Here is a 19,660-nt window from a genome sequence, read left to right as displayed (position 1 = left end):
TTCCTTAATTTTTTATAAACTATCCAAACAAGAGAATTGGAATGAAACTCCTTTTCCTTTCCCTTCCCTTCTCCTCAAATCCCTCAATCCAAACACAAGAGTGTGTTTGGATTGAGGGAAGGGAAAAAGAATTTTCTTCTAATTATCTTGTTTGGATAATTTATAAAAAAATTAAGAGGAGGGATTTGGAGGGAATATTTCATTAATTTTTTGTCAAAATTCTTTCTCCTCAAAATGGAATCATTTGGAGGAAATGAATTATTAATCAAGTAATTTATAAGTTAAATACCTATTTTTCCCTTGTACATAATATTTTAATATAAAAATAAGGATAAATTAATAAATTAAACAAATTTTTTTTATTTCATTTTTTTTATCTATCCAAACATGGAAGAGAAAAAAATATTCCTCCTTCTTCTCCCCTCCACTCTCTCCCCCTCCCCTCCATTCTCTTCCATTCCCCCTAAATTCCTCATTCCAAACAGACTCTTAAAGTCGAGGTTGCTTTGTTGTTTCTGGCTAGTGACGTCAATGTATGATCAAAAGGTCGTCATTCGCTTTGTTGTGTCTGTAACAATCCATGTTTGTTGGGGAATGGATGCTCTTTGTTGACAAAATTAATGGGTCATGGAAGAAAATCGATAGGGACTAGTTGTATTCCATGGATTCTCATTCGTATCCCAAAAAACACAAAAAACCATAGTCTGAAAACACCCCACGTGCCAAAACTGTTTCTTCCCTGCTTCCCCCTTTTTCTTCCCTCTCCCTCTCAGTTTCTTCCCGTTTCTCTCTCTTTAAAAATCTTCAACGCCATCGTCCTTCTCGCTTTTAAGTTTTATCCATGGCGGTCACTCCTTCTATCTTCCCGGTGTTGCTCTCCTTTTGGGCACCCATTTTGCATTAACCTCATGCTCGATGCCTTGATGAAAGATCTGAGTAACCTTGTGAAGGACACTACTGCATGGACTCTAGGTAGAATGTTTGAATTTCTGCACGGTTCAACTCTTGATACTCCCATTGTAACTCCGACAAACTATGAGGACATGGGAACTACATCTTCATCTCTAACTCATCGAGAAGATGCTGGAGAGTCACGCCTCTAAACTGCGGCATATGAGACTTTAAATGAAGTTGTTAGATGTTCATCTGATGAGACAGCTTCAACACTGATGCAATTGATGCCTATGATTATGATGGAGCTTCACCAAAATATGTCTTTGTCCAAAATGTGCATAACACAGATCAATTGACGGGTCTTTTTTTGAGAGTGTTTGCTTCTCGAAGTGCCACGACACATGACGATGCCATGCTTGTCATTGTAGCTCTTGCCTATGTGACAGGCCTAGATTTTGCATTGGAAAGTTAATGCTCTGTTTTTCTTTTTCTGTATCTGGGGTGTATTCGGTTTTTTTTGAAAAAACATAAAAATGGAGTGTATTCAAACTAGGTTAAATTTTAATGAGATTTCTTAGTTTTGAGGTACGAATGAGAATCCGTGGAGTGCAACTAGCCCCCACCAAGAATGGTGTGTATTTGCTTGGGCATTAGAGCAAAACAGTGACATTCTCTTGGCTCATCAAAAATTTTTGTGCTCCAACAATTCATATTTGTTGGCTTATTTTTAATTGCCCAAACATGAAGGCATGGAGCATGCAATGCCCACATGTTGACCCAAAATGGGACTCACATCTCACATAAACTCACATTTTTATCTTTAAATCAATATTGGGTACTACCTCTATTACACAAAAAGTAAAGTCAGTAAATTTAAATAATTGTGATCGACAAACATCCATTCCCTATTAAACCTCACAAATCACAATTCCCCAAAAAAATTGATGGCCCAATAGAGCATTGACCATTATGATTACTCTTATCATTTTGGGGAAGTAAAATTAATGGGTCAAATTAATGGAGAGAGTTCAATTATAATCTCTTGAACTGAAGGTGCATTTATTCACAGTATTTTTTCCATTGAATTATTGCTAGATTCAAGTATAGAACTTTATTTGGGCACATAGAAGTTTTCCATTTGATGACGGGGTGAATTTGGCCAAAGCCTTATACGTGGTCACAAGTGTATTGTTTTCGATAGAATTCGAAAAGTGAAATCTTCCGAATTCATACGATTTGACCTCGAAAAAATTTATCATTATGCTATCATCCAACTGGTTGGTAATTACTGATCTCTCCGGCTACCAATCACACCAAAATAATCTGAAAGAGGCTCAAGATTGTCACTCATAACTCATCTTGTTCCCAAGAGAGAACATACTGATTCCCGAATTTTCGTAGTCTTGGTTTAATTTAGAGGATTTGGATTTACGCTGTTTGAAATTTAGACAGAGAAGAAAGTTCACTTAAAAGGAAGAAAACGACGCTTAAAGGTAAATATTTTTTTCTTTCGGACATCAAACTATAAATACTCTGGATGGAGGCAACCGGGCCCTAATTTTCTCAACCGAAGAATGGTCTGAGACTGATACTGGATGGGCCATATGATGGGGATGGGAATGGGAAAGGGCTGGGCTGGAGTTGGGCCAAGTTAAATAGGTCCATTAGAAGAAGAAATAGATACCGCCGAAGAGGCAGAGCTGAAGAAAAGAGGGGCTGAACCACAAGAACACTCGTTTGGGAGAATTGCCGCTTTCGAATCCAGGGCTTAGGAGAACACGAACACCGATCTCCAATTCGGTATTTCCTTTATCACTTAATTGTGTTCTTTTGGCAGTTATTGATTATAACTTGTTCATCAGTGGCTACTGGCTTTGCGTAGTTGGATAACTTCGTAGCTTGAGTTTTTGTCAATGTTTCTGCCATAGAAGCATGAGAAGTGTCTAGGTCAAAGTTACAGTCCACAGATAGATGTAATTGCCTCATCTGGAACTAGTCTGTGCATATTCCAACTGTTGCTTAAATAATATAGTAGCTATAGATGCATTATATTATTTCTTGTGGGCATGTTGAGCGGGGGAATTCTCGGTTATCAAATGACAATATACATAGACGCATTGTATTAGCTACCCAAAATTTTCTTTTGGGGGCATTTGCTTGTTATACAGTCAACTAGTTCATTCATAGAATAAGTTTAACACTGATTCATAGAAGACTTTCCTATTCATTTGTGGATATCCTGGAAGGAGAGTCATTGGGAACTTCATTGAAATTTCTGTTATCTTTCTTGGACCCCAAATCATCAAGATAGTTCTGATAGACATAAGAAACAAAGCCCCAAATTGCCAACACCATAGACATCACCTTCACCCCATTAACCTTGTCCTGGAAGATGAACACTGCTAGAACAGGGACGATAGGCATACCTAGAGCACTAATGGCATTGGAGAACAGTGAGGAAACCTCAAAAATTATTGCTACACACCCAATGTTGAAGATCTGCCAGCTTATAGCTGTCCACATTAGTGTCATGAGGTAAGGCAACTTTCCCAGCTCAAAACCCTCCATCTCTCTCTCTAAACCCTTCCATTCGCCACTAGCAAAAAGTCCCACCAGAGCAGCACAAGTCGCAACCAGTGAAGGATACACAATCAAATCCAAAACTGCCTTCAAATTTTCGTGTTTTAGAACCTTCTGAAAGGTGAGTTGTGTTAGTGAAAGTATCAATCCGTAACCAGCTGATGCGGCAACAGTGCATAAAAATCCGATTGCATAGTCTCTCTTAGAGACTTCAGTAGAGTCTGTGGATTCGGATTGAAACACGAGGAGTATGGAAGAGATGGTGAGGAGGACTAGAGAATTGATAATGAAAGGAGTGAACTTTTGTGCATTAAGGAAAAAAGAGAACAAGGCATTGAAGGCCAATTGTGATGCACAAATCATGGAATAGGTAGACACTGGAAGGTATAATAGTCCTAGTGAATACAACATGCTTATTGCTGCTTGAAGTCCACCAATTACGAGATAAATTGATAGAAGGACCAAAGTTGATGGTGGGTTTCCATATATGACTTTTGCATCAGCACTTTTGGCTACAAAGTAATAGCAGGGGATGAGCACTGCGAAAGCTGCACCTTGCACAAGTGTCTCCATCCATTTGCTGTTTCCACCTTTGTCAAAGTAGAGTCTTCCCAATAGCGTAGCCCCTGATTGCCCTGCCAGGAGAAAGACTGTGTAGGTAGCCAATCGCAGCCACCACACATAACTTCTGTGCTGAGAGAATGACTGGTGGTTTCCGTTTGTACGGTCTAGCAAGTTTTCTTCTTTGGCTTCCTGACCTGGTGACACCATACATAAAAATAATAGACATTAAAGAAATTTCTTTACTCATCTTCTGCCCACTTTTGACAGTTCTTACTTCTTTTTTAGTTGATGAAATAGTTCTTGTGTTGTTTACCTAATCTTTTCGGAATCATGGACCTAGAGATTAATTAGCATGAATATCTCCTGAAGAAGATAGCAGCATCTCTGTTTTTTTCCCTCATGAGATTTGAATCATAAACAACTTGGATTGGAGACTTCAAGAACAGCGTATATATAGGTTTATTACAGTATAATGAATTCGAAGGCTAAAAATTAGGGGATGCTTGTATCTCTTGATCATGGAAACTAAGATGACTTACTGATGATATGGAGCAGCACTTGTTGATGTTCTCCCACCATGCCGATTCTCAAAGTCCAGAAGAAAGAAGCTCCAAAAATGTCAAGGTACCTTTGTAGTTGACGCTGATGAGGACGCATGCACATATATTGGCTCCTTGGTTCTCAACAAAGGACGGCATTTATATTACATGACGGGTGCGTGGGCATTGTTGTAGCTCCATTATTGGGCTCAAATTTTTTTTGTTTAATTTTGAAAAATTATTTTCTTACCTCGATCAGTTACGAATTCAACCATATTTTTTTCGAAATAAAAATTAAATTTGACATGAAAAACCTATGAAATATTTTTGGTTTATATCGAACAGTTAGGATTGTTGAATTTGATTTTTGTTTCAAATATATAATTGGATTCATAAAATTATGATTTTTCAAAGAAATAATTGTAGCAGAATCCGGATAGAGGACATGTCGATTAAATTCAATTGGTGGGACACCAATAAAGATGCTCTTTGACTTTTGGACTAGTAAAGTCGAGGTCGTTTTGTTGTATCTGGCCAGTGGCATCAATGTATGATCAAAGGGTCCTCATCCGACCTAAAGGGTTCTGTAGTGGTGAGGCCACTAGCGTATAGAAAATGAACACCGATAGAATTGGAACAATAGGCTAATCAAGAAGAGATTGATGATTTGATGGCGATGCACAAATGAGGGGATGAGCAGACATTGGAAGGTATAAAACATTCCAATTAGCATCTAAGGTGCGTAGTTTTTAGATGCTAACTTCATATTCTCTCACCCAATCGCAGCGCTCCTCCCTAATTCATATAATCGACAAAGTAGGTTTCCGCCTGTCTCCAACCCATCTATATAATCGATAAAATAGGTTTCCGTCTGTCTCCAACCCATTTCATACAAGAGTTTCATGCACGAAAGTTGTTTACCATTTTTTAAAGTCTTTAGCAAAGAAGTTAAGGCAGACAAAGATGCTACGGATTTTTTTTGTCGAAATCCCAATAGAGGTTGTTCCTGTCTGCCGTCGGCCTTGTTGCACCCAGTACCATGAAAGTTTGAGAACATTTTGCGATACAAGATCAATTTCTCACAAGTCACAATATCAACGAAAAGTATGGACAATATATTTCCATGGCATGTTTCTGCATACATTGGAAGAGAGATTCATCTCTGTACTTCCGGAAACAGAAGTCAACAAACCAAGTACAAAACTTCACAGGGTAAATGAACGATGAAATTGCACTAATACTGACAGTTCAGTTTTTTTTTTGCTTCCAGATGCCATATAAGAACAACAAATCTATCTCATGGTTACCTATTTTTTCTTCAATGACTCAACGAATGAAAAAAATAAATGAACGATGAAATTGCACTAATACTGACAGTTTAGTTTTTTTTTTTGTTCCAGATGCCATACAAGTACAACAAATCTATCTCATGGTTACCTATTTTTTCTTCAATGACTCAACGAATGAAAAAAATTACATACGGTGATACACAATTCTACAAAAAAAAAAAAACCTTCCATCCCCTGCCGATCCACTGCACAATTTTTGACTACCAAGTTTCGCTAGAGGCATCTTTAAATATGAGAGCACTTAGCCTCAAATCTCTTTTAAGTGTTTTTGTTGATGAGCTAGATCTGCAACCAATATCTTTCAACCCTTATTACAGTCTTCTACATTTCCGTGTAAGTCCAACTTGAACACACTCACCCCCAATTTACTCTCAGGTATTGATTTCTCGGGCCTGTGAAATAGAATTCAGTACTAAAAATCATTATAGCCAGGTCAGAAATTAAAACGAAATTTTGAAAATTCCGTCATCCTAAAGGGGTGATTCCATAGACTATTCACCCCGCTAATAATGTTGCATGCGGTAGTTCGGAACTTACTGGTGAATGAGGGATCTGAAGCAGAATGAGTGAGATGCAATACAAAATTAAGGAAATAGCAGCCCCCGCAAGACAATTATACAGCAATCGCCGGTTGTCTTTTGTGGGTATGAAAGTTGTCTTTAGGCTATTAGTTAGTTCAAAGAGACGATGAGATACCTGTACAATCAAGTCAAGATAGCAATAGTTTATGCAATAAGAGTGGCTAATGCTGTTGGACTCGGTAACATTTACGAGTCAAAAGAGCATTCTCTTACCAGAATATAGATAGCAGTTGTGAGCATGAAGTTCAGCAATGGATATTCAGGGATGAGAGAAAGAAGCCACTTAGGCTGTCCATTAGGCATGTTTGATCTGCAGAAGTGCAGATACAAATATCAGTATTATAGAAGAAAAGGCTGGGGCTGTACTCTAGACCTACATGAAGTTTCCCTATTTCTAAATCTTTCTGTATAATTAGAAAACCAACAGGTAAGATTCAAAACTGCTAAAAATCTGAAGATTCAGAAGCATCTCATTAAGTGTATTCATAGAGATGTTCGGTATAACTGATATACTTCTATTGAAAAATATGTGGAGAGGAACTCAAATGAAAAGGTGAGAAGAAAAATATGGACATAGCTAAAATGACAAAAGTTTAAAGAATAAACATGTTACTAAGTTTTTCCACAAACCTCAGCCAGATGTGGAACTGGGAAATATATGTCTCCAATGTTACCTTTCCAAGCCACCTGGATAATAAAGAAACAATTAAAGCAAGCAAGATTATGATATCATAATACATTAAGAATATGAAAACGTGACCAAAATAGCTTGAACACAAATGTTTTTTAGTTCATGAAACAGCAGAAATGCAAGTTAAAAGATCAATAAAAAGGTTAAGTAGCGTACACAAAAAGAGTCAAAGAGAGACTCCGAAGCTGCTGAGTGAAATTGCGCAAGCTAATGTAAACACTGGAAGCAGAATTAAGAAAAGGTGATAGTAAGTTACCGGGAAATTATTAGAAAGCTTATTATGGGTTTAAATACTGTCCCACAAGTGAACTCATTAATAGGTAGTCCCACCGATAATTTTATCGACAATTTCTGTTAATACATACGTGATAGGGATCCATGAAGTGTATGGGTGGTATTTGTTGTATGTGACCTTGTCCAGCTTGTAGATCCATTCATACCACAGATATCCAACCTTGAAGATGCGACCAAAATGACATTGCACCACAGTTTTAGAGAATAACAGAAAATTCATTAATAATGTGCAGACAGATTATGTTACTATTAAAAGTTAAAACTACAAAATCATGCAACTCACAAATAAGGAAACTGCCACAATGCCTGTTTTGATGGTGAGTTTCTTCTTGGATTCAGATTCCTCCAACTTTTCCATCCATCTCTCAACCTAAAATAATTAGAGTTTGAGAAATTCTAAAACATGTAATGAGTAATGGAACTAAAGGACAATGACTTTCAAGAGGACTGAATATTGAAGATAATTACATTAGGGTGAAAATAGGCATATATCATGCCAATGATCCAAATATAACGATCAAGTCCAGATCGGAAATGCCACTCATGCAGTAGAGGGAGATCTGGCTTTGCAGGATCAGTATACTCTGCCAAAAGAAAATAGCCATTAGGCAATTGCAGAGAACAGGTGGCACACACACCATTCAAAAGCTTAAAACCCAATTCAACGTGGAAAATCTGTGCATTGGCATCACACTAACTACAAGCTGAAACAGGAAAGCTAAGTCAGAATCAGATACTGACCTAACAAGAATGTGAAAGGGCTCCAGAGAATGTCGAAAACTCCAGGAACTTCCCAAATCAAGATAACCACAAGAAAGCATGCAAACATCTTCACGGCCATTACTGAGCTGCTCTCGTTGTACTTGTTAAATAAACCAAGGGCTCCATACACCATTAAAGTGAATAGGGTGTGCATTGGGCAGATATAGTACAGTGTATAGTCATTGTTAAGAACAATGCAGCAAAATGCTACAAAGAAATTTAGCCGCCACATCATCTGCACCAAAACTTTCAAAAGGTTACAAGACGTTTTGGTTGGTATACATGGGGAAGAAAATAGTAGTATAACTTCCTATGCTGAGAGATATTACTTGAGCAAACCGTGCAACACTGAAGTCTTTTCTGATATAATAATAAGAAAAGTTTCCAAATCCAGTCATCCAAACATATGAAGCAATAAAGACACGAATTGCATTGTACATCTCCGTCGCAGCAAAGTAATGGTACATAAGAAACAAGACCTGTGAAGAAGACACAACAAAAATTATTAAGGTAAACTTGACAACTAGTTGAAACTATTTGTCTTATAAAAAATATTGTAACACTTGAATCATATAACCACAAAAGCAATGCACAAGCGCCCTCCCGTATCCAACTACGATGTAACACATATATCAACATGGGTTTGGCAGGTTCCAACCTGATTTCATTCAACTAAATATATGAGTTTTAAAAAAATCACATTGCACTTCAATGGTTGGATTGGCACCACTTTTAACATAATACCTCTAAATCTACTAAAGAACGTATGAGGCAGCTTTCTGTTCATTTGGAAGCCTGAAAGCTGTCAATAAGGGACTCGAACAAAAAAAAAAGTTTAGACCCTAAACTTCTACAATTACAGTAGTTGACCTAATGTGGAAACAAGCCTAAGATGGCAAAAAAAATTGCATGCAATATGCATATGACATAAGCTAGTAAAAGGCAGACTCACATTTCAACTCTGTAAATAAAGTTAAAAGGCATCATTTCTTGACAAGTCACTAGCTTTAACATGAAACACTTGCCTGCATCCATCCTTTCCACTCCTCAGTCTGGTGACGGTTAAGGTAAAGCATCGATTTTCCAGAGAATGAAGACTTGTCGCTATGTTTCTTCAAGGAAGTCATTGCTGAAACTATAATGAGAAGAAAGTAGAGGAAGAGGAAAAGATCTCGATTGTATGTCTGTCCAAGGAAAAAATGAATCAGCATCAACAACATCAAAGACCTTAACCCCAATTAGTTTAGCATCTGCTATATTTATTCAAAATGACAATTATTTGGTTCACCACATGGATTCTCTCACGCCATTCAATGAAAATAAAAAATATCAATACGACTAACACTAAGCCCCTGTTTGAGAAATGTATCAACTTCCAAATGTAAGCCTGAAATTACTTGGAAAAAAATGGTTCTATAAAAATAGAAGTTACAAAATTAGTTGGGACATAAATGAAATTTTGGTGAAACACGACCTTGTCCCCTTTGTACTTTGAAGGTAGCACAGAATTGTCATAAAACTTGTTGCACAGAAAGCAAGCAATTTAGCGAAGTTACTTCAGAAAATAAGTACAGTGGTAAGGAACCAAGCTGGTACAGGCCCATATGGGTGAATTCTATTGTTCTTGACAGACAAAATTTCATTGTAGAAGATTAAACAAGAACAGGGCAGGGGAGAACTTCTCATATAAAACAACAAATAACTGCATGAATCACCACAAAGAGCTTAAACTGAACAGAGCAATATAAATACCTTGGTAGAGTCACCCAGTATGTTTGTGCGGTCACATATAAAGAAATATACCAGAATCATCCCAAACTCAGACCTATATGAATAACAAAGTAATATATCAAGAGAAATGAACAGCAGCCACAGTAGTCTGTCACTTTTTACAGCACAGTATAACTTACATTGCTCTCAGAGTTGTGCGATTCTCTAGCAAGAAAGAGTCATCCATAGTAAGAAACCTAAAGCATGATGAAAAGGAGAAGATAAGAAAGGCTTTCAAGAACATAACAATAATGGAAATTTAAAATGGCATTAAATCTTACGGCCAGTAACCTAATTAAGTTTGTTTTGATTGAAGAGGCATGAAACTTTGCAGATGCTGATTTTGTGAGGCCTCCTTCAAGCAAAACAGCTCGGTCATCTTCCTTTATAGTGTCCCCTTCCAAATCAGGCAGATTACTGTCCGAATGACTTTTACCAAGAAAGCTCAGTTAAATTAGCATCAGAAAGCACTAATGTAAAATGCATCTACCATAAGTATCAGTCACTTCTCACATTATAACATTAACTTAACTCTTGCAAGATGAAAGGAAGTACATAATTGGAACTGGAAGATTTGATGGCTCTATGTCTCAAGAAAACAATAACACCACCAAATATTATTGCAGATTCTCATGAGGAGATGATTACTAGAAGTTCAACATCAAGCAAAAGGAGAAGGAATTAAATCCATATTCTAATTAGTGTACAGCACAAAGCAGAAGCAAGTGGATATCATATCATGCAGCACAGTTTCAATCAAATCAATTCCTTAAAAGTTCGTCCATAAGTAAAGGAAAAAACTTACACTTTAGGAGGAGACGAAGTTTTCTTGTATTCTAATAACTCTGAATATATCCATGCGACAAAAATTGGGATAACTCCAAGCAAAAATGACACCTGGAGTATAATAGAGGGAGGCTTTAGAATACATATCAGGTAACAATTTATCCAATTGACCCCAAACTTTTCAGATAAAGACTTGCATGATGATGAGGTGACAATTTATTCATACAATGAAAGCAAGTAAGATGTAGAAACAACAAGGGGGGAAAGAATAAACAGAAAAAGGAAGAAAAATCATTAACTTGCAAGGGAAGATAATTCTACGCGTTGTCAGTTTTCTTAACAGTATATAAAATTGAAAAAAAAAAGAAGTTCATGTAGTTCATACACAGTGCAACAAAGCAGTTAAGCAGCACCACAAAAAAAAAAAAAAATTCGTTGGAATTCAATCAATTGGTTGGTGCACTTCAAGACTTCAACTAAGATTAAGTTCATATAGTTTATACATGGTGAAACATAGCTGTGATGCTTAAATTCCTTCACCAAAAAAAGGTGGAAACTCCACAAAGTGATCAATCGTACTCGACTAAAGTGCAGTATATTCACAAATCAGTGACCGATTAAAATGTTAGTTTATAGAAACAAAATGTGTTGGATGAATTTTTATTTGGATGGCTTGCTAACTAGCAACCAGTAAAAAATGATCCAAATTCAGTGTCAACAACATCCATAAACTTAATTTGTGCTTTCATCTCAATGGAACTGATTGGCTCCGAATAAGATAACAAATGAAAGCCATATCAATGTGCGTCTAGAAAAAGAAATTCGCAGATTGCATTCTTATTCTTAAGCATATTTTGGACAGGAAAAAATTGACATGCAGAAAGTTCAAAGAAACCAAACAAGATCCACAACTAAAATGAACATCATATTGAATTCAAATTAGCACAAACGATAAATCAATTAACCGGCATTGCGACAAAATGAGAAGATAATTACGAATTCTTGGACAAAAAACGTACCTGTCCAGGGGTGATTGGCCCCGAAATCACCATTTCCAGCGATCCGGATTCAGGACACTACAGATTTCGAATCGGAAAATCGATTAGAAACGCAAAAATTATACGAAATCTAAAACTGAGATTATAATTCAAATGGTAGAAAGTACCGAATATAGAGAGAGAAGTGAATTGGTTACGCGTATAGAATGAGAGTGATCTCTAAGACACGACCATAAATACGAATGAAAAAGAGAGCGAAAAGACCAAACCCGAGCAAGATCTGAATGGAGTGAAGAGAGAAGAGAATGGAGTTTGCTTGAAGAATAGAGAAAATGGCGGAGGAGAGGTCCCCCTCAATCTCTATGGGGTTGATGGTTGTTGCTGTTGGGTTTGGTTTTTTTCTTTTCTTTTCTCAATTGCGGTTGCTCTGTGATTTTCACAACACAATATTATTATAAACCTATAACTTGATTTGAAGCAAGCAACACACTTGACTCTCGATTGCCACCGTTTCTATTTTTCTATTTTTCTTTCTTTTTTTTTTATTTTACTCTTACGTGGCATTATTATAGACTAGTTCGCAAATGGTATGGTATTAATGCAAACTAGTTGCATATCCCTTCTAGAAGTAGAGATGCTGAAAGAAATCCTTTACTCTCCCTCCATCAAATCTGGAGAAATCTCAATTCATTTCACCTTAAAATTTACAAGCATTTTTATCTGTATATATAATATTCAAATATAACATTTAACAATATGTAAGATTCATTTTGAATTTTTGCGATCGTTGTAAATCGTATTAAATCAAACACATATACAACATAGATGTCAAAGCGAGGATTCAACGATAGTTATCTTAGTGTTTTACATTTGTCGCTCATGCCAAAGCAACCATCAAATAGAATGATATCAATAGAAGAACAATCAGTTTGGCCTTAATGATCAAATTGCTTGAGTGGAGAGAGTGATCAAGAGCCCTTTATAACTTATATGGCTACTTAATTGATTCAATCCATCAAAGAGTCACATACAAAACTCTTATTTTCGTTTAAGGTGAATGCATACATGAACATTAATGATAAATATATTAATATTTACGAAACATGACTTTGATCGATGTTTCCAATGTGTAGGGAGACTATGCATGAATTTTTGAAGGTGGTAGCATTGTAGTAATACATTGCTGACATGAACATACATAATCTTGCTAAAACATGAATTTGTTTTCATATTAGTTAATGTAATAAATAAATACTTGAAATTAGTCCCAACTAAGCAATATTTTACATAATAATATTTCTTATGTAATTAATTAATGAAGTAATCATGTCATCATTGATTTCCTTCTTCAATTTCGGATTTAAATAATATTTCGCATCACAAAATATTGCTTCTATTATTTGTTTGGACGGGGAAAATCTCTATCTAGTTATTTTCCCCCAAAGATACGCTCTTCTTTGGTCTCATATTCTTCTTCACTAAATGGGCTTGTGGGCTTACATATATCTTTTATAGGCTTTCGAGTTGAGATATCATGAAATTGGGTGGGCCAAGCAGAGCACCCCAAAAATATACGGCCTTGAATCCACCAACTCTCAAGTAATCATGTTCATCTTTTCAATTTCATTTTTCTTTTTAAAAAATATGTAGTGGTTGACCTTTAATTTCAAGAGATTCGAGTTGTACCACAAACTGGACTTTCTTGCATAAACACGATCCAAATAACTCAAAAAAGTGTTGTTTGTTCTGGGTATAAAACTCTCACGATTTTGTCTTTAAAAGAATTCGCTTTAATTGAGAGAGGTTGGATCGATCTTTACTTCTTCTTTTCTAATAATCTAAATCTTTACATATAAACAACATTTCTAACTTATATCTAATCGATGTGGAATATAAACGTTAAAATTCCGATATCTTCTCATTTTTCCTGGTTATATTATATGCACTTTATTATGATCAACTTATCGACTACAAGCCACAAAGAATAAAACAGACTTCGTTTTAATTGTGTTTGTTTTCTTTGGATACTCTTTCATCACCATTACACCATACACGTACATGTAAGTAAATACTCATATACATATATATATATATACTTGCCAAATAAGATCTCTCTCTCAATCACAAATCACTCTTACCTACCAAGTAACCATCAATCCATCATTTGTCTCTCTCAATTGAATTAGCATGAAATATACTATTTGATGATGATCTCTTCCTTTGGCCTCTTGTTCACTGTAATTTGACCTAATAAATATTAGTTCATATATGCTCTATGCTTCATATATGTACTCGATATAATATATAATTGTACATTTATGTTTTTTTACTAACAGAGAAAAACACTATACGAATTTGTCATTTGTACATCCAATATGGACTTAAACTCAAGCCGTCAACCTACGCACACAAAATTTCCTACCCGACGTCTCACGACATGGTATTTTGTAAATTTATGTTGCAATTCATACTAAACAGAGATAGGTGGATAATGTGTCACGTGCATACCTATAAATAGTAATGAAGTCAAAATCATGCCTAAATTATTTTTATAGGTGGGTGCGTTTAAGGGGTTTGGCACAATTTAGTGTAAAAGCAAAAAATATATTTTGTTTGGCAATTACTTGATTCTCATGGAACACATTTCTTATCATCTGTATTTTGTTAGGTAATTTGATAATGACTGGAAACATATATTCTATATATTTTATTTTCTTATCTTTTTTTAATTAATTAAGGAAAACTTTGATATTCATTATCTACTAACCCACATTTTAAAAAAATGCATAGATGAGATTCACGAGTAGCTCAGATGACACTCATGTATGTGATATCTCATAGAGGTCTCGAGTTCGAGTCTCTTCCATCCTCTTACCCTATATTCAAAATAAAAAAAGAAGCATAGATAATCAACGGCACACACATACATCCAACTCTCTCTCTTTCTTTTTTTAAATAATCGAGAATGATACTATATAAGCTTATCATTTAGGCATCCGAATAAGCTCATACAAAAGTTTCCCACTTTGATGATGAACAATATTGCTTATCTCTTTTTTTTTTTCTTTCGAGATTATTGGTAAGGAGGGGGCCTTCAATTATTGACGATGAACTTAAACAAGTTATAATAAAAGTCAGTCAAATCTTAATAATATACCTACACAATTTGACCTTGACACAGATATATATTAATTTTCAAATTAAGGTTCTATTATTGCTAATGAAAATATGATCTAATATATAAATACGTCAAAGACCATACAATAAGATAAATCATATGTGTTTAAACCCAATTTTATATGTCAGGATTTCAGTAATTAACTCGGAACTGGTTATATATATATATATATATATACACAGAAATTCTCCTATGTGGACCAAAAGTGTGGACCAAATTTGTGGACTTGTTTCTCAACCATAGATGTGGTGGGTCCCATAATAAATGTGTGACCCCCACCTATGTTGTGTTTTATTACAACCATTGGATTTTGGTCCACATACTTGGTCCACACTTTTTGGTCCACACTTTTTGGTCCACATAGGAGAATTCCTGTATATATATATATATAGAGAGAGAGACCCAAATGTGAACGTATGTATATATCTAAATTAATTAATTAAGAGTTAATTACTACTACAAGTTTAAGGTTGAGATAGGACCATAATTGAAACACATGATATGACACCATTTTGCATTTGGTCAAGACTCTTCATCTCACTTGGGACCTGCAGGAAGGACTCCTATTTTGTTAACATACACACCTATCGATCACATATATGTCAAATATATTGTATTGTATAGTTTTTCCAGTCAAAGATGTAACATACTTTCGGCTTTTGATTGATTTCTTGATAACATTTCAATTCAACAGAAAGAAGAAGAGGTCAAAAATTCTATCATTTACTAAAAATTAGTCAGGAGTGGGAAGTGCCAACAAATATAAAATTTAAGTTTAAAAAAAATATTTTCATATAATTTTTTCAATATATAAATGTATTTTTATAGTAATAGAATTATAATAAAATTAGTATTATCATATATATGTTTATCGAGTCTAAATATAATTACCATACGAATCATATAATTTTTTAAAAACTTTTTTAGTAATTTTTAATGTTATCCATCTGTCAGCTCTAAACATTTCAGTTTTTAAGTATTGTATATAAATTAAAGACAACATGAACCTCCATCAGCACACAGCGCTGATCCATGGACATCATGATATTAACACTCAAGAATATATACACATATCTAACAAATACCATGAATGGAATTCCCTTAATTAGACTTAAATGGACTAGAAATTACAAAAAAGAATACATATCTATAAATTTCTAGATTCGTGAATTAGAATCCAATAAAAGGATCTCTCAATTCCACTAAACTCATCATAAATTAAAAGAGCAGCATGGACTACAATATTTTAGTACAATAACATGCAATCCTTCGATCTACAACACTAATTAATCTAATTAGCTAGGTTTTCTCAAAAACACACCAACAATTAATACTCCTCTTCTCTCATGCATCCACTACTACGTACGTACTGGGAATCCAATTTCACTTCAAAATACATAGTATCTTGATGAAGTGATCATGACTTCTCAATATCAAGAAATTATTTGTATCCTAATCACGTTAGCAAATTAAACTAAGCAGTATAAATATCTATATATAGATATATATATATATATATATATATATATATATATATATATTTATACATTGTACCATATTAAAGATCCATTTATAAGAAAAGAGGGTGTAGACTAGTAGTCTTCATGGCTTTTGTTTGGGGAACATTGAAGGAAACATGTCTTGGAGAAGTCCATAGTCATGAGAAGAAGCAACTTGATGATGATGATACTGCTGCAGGAAAGGGTTCACATTCTGTTGATTATACAGAGAATTAGTTGCACCACCACCACCACCACCACCAAGAACTTGGTTACTCTTTGAAGGAAATTGAAAGAACATGTCTTGATGATATTGATTATGAGGATAATTGCTCGGTCCGCAGAAAATCGGAGATGGTGTTATAATTGAAGGTGAAAACATTGCAGCAGCATTTCCTCTAAGTGTTGTTGGCACTGGATGGTTGTGTTGTCCTTCATATGTTGTAATCACCATTGATGGATCTTCAAATGATCTCTCCACTCTTTTCAAAACCTTACATTTCTGAGTCGTGCACCGGTAGTAGCTTCTGTAATCATGTACAATATTGTGTATATATAACAAAAAAACATTGATTAAATACTTAACTCTATGACAAATTCAATATGCTCTATGGCAATTAATAGGGTTTTCGTGAATGTGCAAAGAAATGCACATTTATAGGTACTAAATGTGAACGTACAAAAGTGTGCAATTTTTGAATATAGCACAGGATGTTGAATGTTATTGATGGTTTTCTTGACTTGGGAAATTAAATGGACAAACTATAATTATAGGAAGAGGACTAGTTAATTAAAATTAGTATATATAGATATAGATACTTACGTACCTAGGATAAGGACTGTTCTTGACTGCCTTTTGCCCATATTTTCTCCATCTATAACCATCTTCTAGATGATCAACTTCACTTTTAGTCATGAAAGCAAATCGTGGCTCTCTTTCCCTCTTCTCTCCTTTCTTCTTCCCCTTATTGTTGTTCCTATTCAAGATCCCCAATTCATTTAATCAAAACACAGGATCTGATTTCAAATGACCTAATTAACTTTGAACGAAAAGGGTAAAAAAAGAAGAACTTACACTTTCTTAGAGCATTCCCCTCCATCCAACAATTCTGAATCTTTTGGCTGCTTTTGATCTTTCTTCTCTTCATCACCACCAGCTTCACAAGAAGAGAAGGAGCCTGAGGTATTTGGGGTGGCTGGAGTGGCTGGAGTGTTTTCAATTTCAATAGTCTTTGTCTGATCTCCTTCTGTGGTGGATGAGAACACATCCGACGACGGCGGCGGGGACAAGCCAATGGCCTTTGCAAGTGAATTGTAGTCCATGGATCCATGCAATACCTCAGTGAAGCTTGTTTGTGATGAAGAAGAAGAACCAAACCCTTGTGGTGCACCATATGATAATCCAGGAGCAGGCTTGTTAGATGTGTACATCCCTAACCCACTATTAACACCGTGAACATCATTGTTGTAAAGAAATGGAGAATCATAGTAGAGATTTCTTGGTTCATCAGACATGGAGGAGGAGGAGGAGGAGGAGGAGAAGGAAGTGAAGAGGAGGAGGGGTTTAATTTCTTTGTTGATTAGCTAGGGGTTTTGGGGTCTTGTTATGTTTGAGAGACTTGTCTTGTTTGTGGGTTTTTTTTTTCTTTATATATAATAGAAAAAATAAATAAAGAGAGAAGAGCTAGGTTTGAATGAGATGCCACAATAGAAGAAAAGGTTGACAAAGTAGCTTCCAATTAGAAGATCAAAAAGTGCTTCTCTTATGGAAACATTACCAATTCATAATATACTAATTGATTAATATTAATTAAATAATTATTACTCCTGTTCTTAGTCTTCCTTCTTCATTCTCTCATCCAACCCCACCAATCACCATACTAAATTTATAAATAATTGAATCATTTACTACTAATTCATTCATTGATATGACACAAACTTTCTTTGGCTTCATCATTACAATCTCGAACAATCTTATATATATATATATATATATATATATATGTAGATTGAGAGCATGCGTACCGTTCTTGTTTATTAGTAGAAGACGTGTTAAAGCCCTCTCTTTGGAATTTGGATAAAATGTAATTAATTTATTGTGTAAGAACTTGTACAATAATGTTGAGAAAGTGTATGAACGCGCTGTTGGATCGAGAGTGGGGAAGTGACGTAGGATAAATAGATTAGTCAGCGAAGAATGCGAACATGTAACCGGTTATAGACGGTCAGTCTGGATGGTTTTCATGGTCAAAGATTCAAAGATTACTGTGAAGGTGCCGTTATGGGAAGTCAGGCTTACACGTGTCGTCACAGGACCCGGCATTTGACCGTAGCCCACACATGACCCTCTGTCACGTGGGAGACTATCTTACTGCCTTTCCATAATGAGTCTATTGTCTTGGTGATGATCATCCTACGTCACCGTCCCCCTAATGTTGCATTATTAGTATTATTACCTTATTTTCTTTTCCAAAACAGAATAACATTATATAAATTTATCCTTCAATATTCGTTATTGACCTAAACTCGAACCGTCAAGTTTGTACGTATAGAAATTTTCAATCTGACGATATGATAAGTTAGACCAAAAATTCGATGCTTAATATTATTTATTTTTATGTGCACGCGATTATGAAAATATTAGTATTACCTTGCTCCTACATGATATTTCTATGTTCTTATCTAATCACTTCGTTGGTGTATTATTGCGTGAGCTTTTGAGTTTGCTCTTTAATAATAATTAGAGATTCTCATGTATAAAAGAAAAAAAATTCGAATTTTTCATGCTCACATTCTTTACAAAAGATAGTGGGAAATCAAATGTGAAGCACAGTTAGATTGAATGTGCACCACAAGTGACTAGCTAGTTATATATCTTGACCAACAAATGTTTTGAAAAGTAAATATTTGGTCATATCTATATGCACATATTTTCAAAGTTGTATAGTAATCAAGGCCTATGCCAAGATGAGAATATCAATATTAATTAATTCCCTGAATTTAATTTTTAGTTGATTCTATTTCCAATCAAGGCATTTGGGTAGTCAAAAGAAGTCCATTAGCCAAGCAAAAGAAAAATATGATATATATATATATATAGTAATATATACATATATCAAATAATCATATTTATACATTTATTTATCATAAAGTTTATTAGTTTTTGAACCAAATT

The 19,660-nt window shown here is 35.0% G+C and overlaps 3 protein-coding genes and 1 long non-coding RNA gene across 5 annotated transcripts; 1 reads left to right on the top strand and 3 right to left on the bottom strand.

Moving 5' to 3' along the window:
- Positions 1-2,588: 2,588 nt before the first annotated feature.
- On the top strand, positions 2,589-4,890 carry LOC120012914. The gene is made up of 2 exons (XR_005471309.1): positions 2,589-2,694; positions 4,594-4,890. It is a non-coding gene; the product is annotated as an uncharacterized LOC120012914 (long non-coding RNA).
- Positions 2,967-4,736, bottom strand: LOC120012912 (purine permease 21-like). Its single transcript, XM_038864475.1, has 2 exons — positions 4,578-4,736; positions 2,967-4,232 (listed from the first exon to the last, which is right to left on the bottom strand). Exons 1-2 carry the CDS (start codon positions 4,699-4,701, stop codon positions 3,115-3,117), a joined length of 1,242 nt encoding a protein of 413 aa, XP_038720403.1. The 5' UTR covers positions 4,702-4,736; the 3' UTR covers positions 2,967-3,114.
- An 895-nt stretch (positions 4,891-5,785) lies between the features above and the next one.
- Positions 5,786-12,255, bottom strand: LOC120011761 (protein REDUCED WALL ACETYLATION 3-like). Of its 2 annotated transcripts, none has more exons than XM_038862869.1 (17): positions 11,976-12,255; positions 11,830-11,886; positions 10,830-10,921; positions 10,316-10,441; positions 10,165-10,221; positions 10,007-10,079; positions 9,280-9,438; positions 8,584-8,733; positions 8,234-8,489; positions 7,961-8,076; positions 7,776-7,862; positions 7,564-7,652; positions 7,355-7,417; positions 7,138-7,194; positions 6,721-6,817; positions 6,464-6,622; positions 5,786-6,318 (listed from the first exon to the last, which is right to left on the bottom strand). In XM_038862869.1, exons 2-17 carry the CDS (start codon positions 11,860-11,862, stop codon positions 6,298-6,300), a joined length of 1,635 nt encoding a protein of 544 aa, XP_038718797.1. In that variant the 5' UTR covers positions 11,863-11,886; positions 11,976-12,255; the 3' UTR covers positions 5,786-6,297. The 2 variants fall into 2 exon arrangements, with proteins under 2 accessions (XP_038718797.1, XP_038718796.1); XM_038862868.1 differs by having other exon boundaries at positions 10,316-10,453; positions 11,976-12,254.
- A 3,858-nt stretch (positions 12,256-16,113) lies between these two features.
- On the bottom strand, positions 16,114-18,127 carry LOC120012212 (WRKY transcription factor 71-like). The gene is made up of 3 exons (XM_038863535.1): positions 17,561-18,127; positions 17,313-17,462; positions 16,114-17,012 (listed from the first exon to the last, which is right to left on the bottom strand). The coding sequence occupies exons 1-3, from the start codon at positions 17,998-18,000 to the stop codon at positions 16,589-16,591; spliced, it is 1,014 nt and encodes a 337-aa protein (XP_038719463.1). The 5' UTR covers positions 18,001-18,127; the 3' UTR covers positions 16,114-16,588.
- Between the last annotated feature and the right edge of the window lie 1,533 nt (positions 18,128-19,660).

Source organism: Tripterygium wilfordii, chromosome 13 (assembly GCF_013401445.1).
Source record: "Tripterygium wilfordii isolate XIE 37 chromosome 13, ASM1340144v1, whole genome shotgun sequence".
NCBI lineage: Eukaryota > Viridiplantae > Streptophyta > Magnoliopsida > Celastrales > Celastraceae > Tripterygium > Tripterygium wilfordii.
The sequence above is the reverse complement of the archived record's forward strand: the minus strand, read 5'-3'. Positions and strand labels throughout refer to the sequence as shown.

What these genes read in the sequence shown, in the direction of transcription:
- LOC120012212 (XM_038863535.1), bottom strand. Translation starts at nt 18,000, where the DNA reads ATGTCTGATGAACCAAGAAATCTCTACTATGATTCTCCATTTCTTTAC. An exon ending in GGGGAATGCTCTAAGAAAGT is followed by an intron (nt 17,463 to 17,560) that starts GTAAGTTCTTCT and finishes GATCTTGAATAG; the next exon opens with GAACAACAATAAGGGGAAGA. An exon ending in AAGAACAGTCCTTATCCTAG is followed by an intron (nt 17,013 to 17,312) that starts GTACGTAAGTAT and finishes ACATGATTACAG; the next exon opens with AAGCTACTACCGGTGCACGA.
- LOC120012912 (XM_038864475.1), bottom strand. Translation starts at nt 4,701, where the DNA reads ATGTGCATGCGTCCTCATCAGCGTCAACTACAAAGGTACCTTGACATT. An exon ending in AGTGCTGCTCCATATCATCA is followed by an intron (nt 4,233 to 4,577) that starts GTAAGTCATCTT and finishes TGGTGTCACCAG; the next exon opens with GTCAGGAAGCCAAAGAAGAA.
- LOC120011761 (XM_038862868.1), bottom strand. Translation starts at nt 11,862, where the DNA reads ATGGTGATTTCGGGGCCAATCACCCCTGGACAG. An exon ending in GGCCAATCACCCCTGGACAG is followed by an intron (nt 10,922 to 11,829) that starts GTACGTTTTTTG and finishes ATTATACTCCAG; the next exon opens with GTGTCATTTTTGCTTGGAGT. An exon ending in ACTTCGTCTCCTCCTAAAGT is followed by an intron (nt 10,454 to 10,829) that starts GTAAGTTTTTTC and finishes TCTTGGTAAAAG; the next exon opens with TCATTCGGACAGTAATCTGC.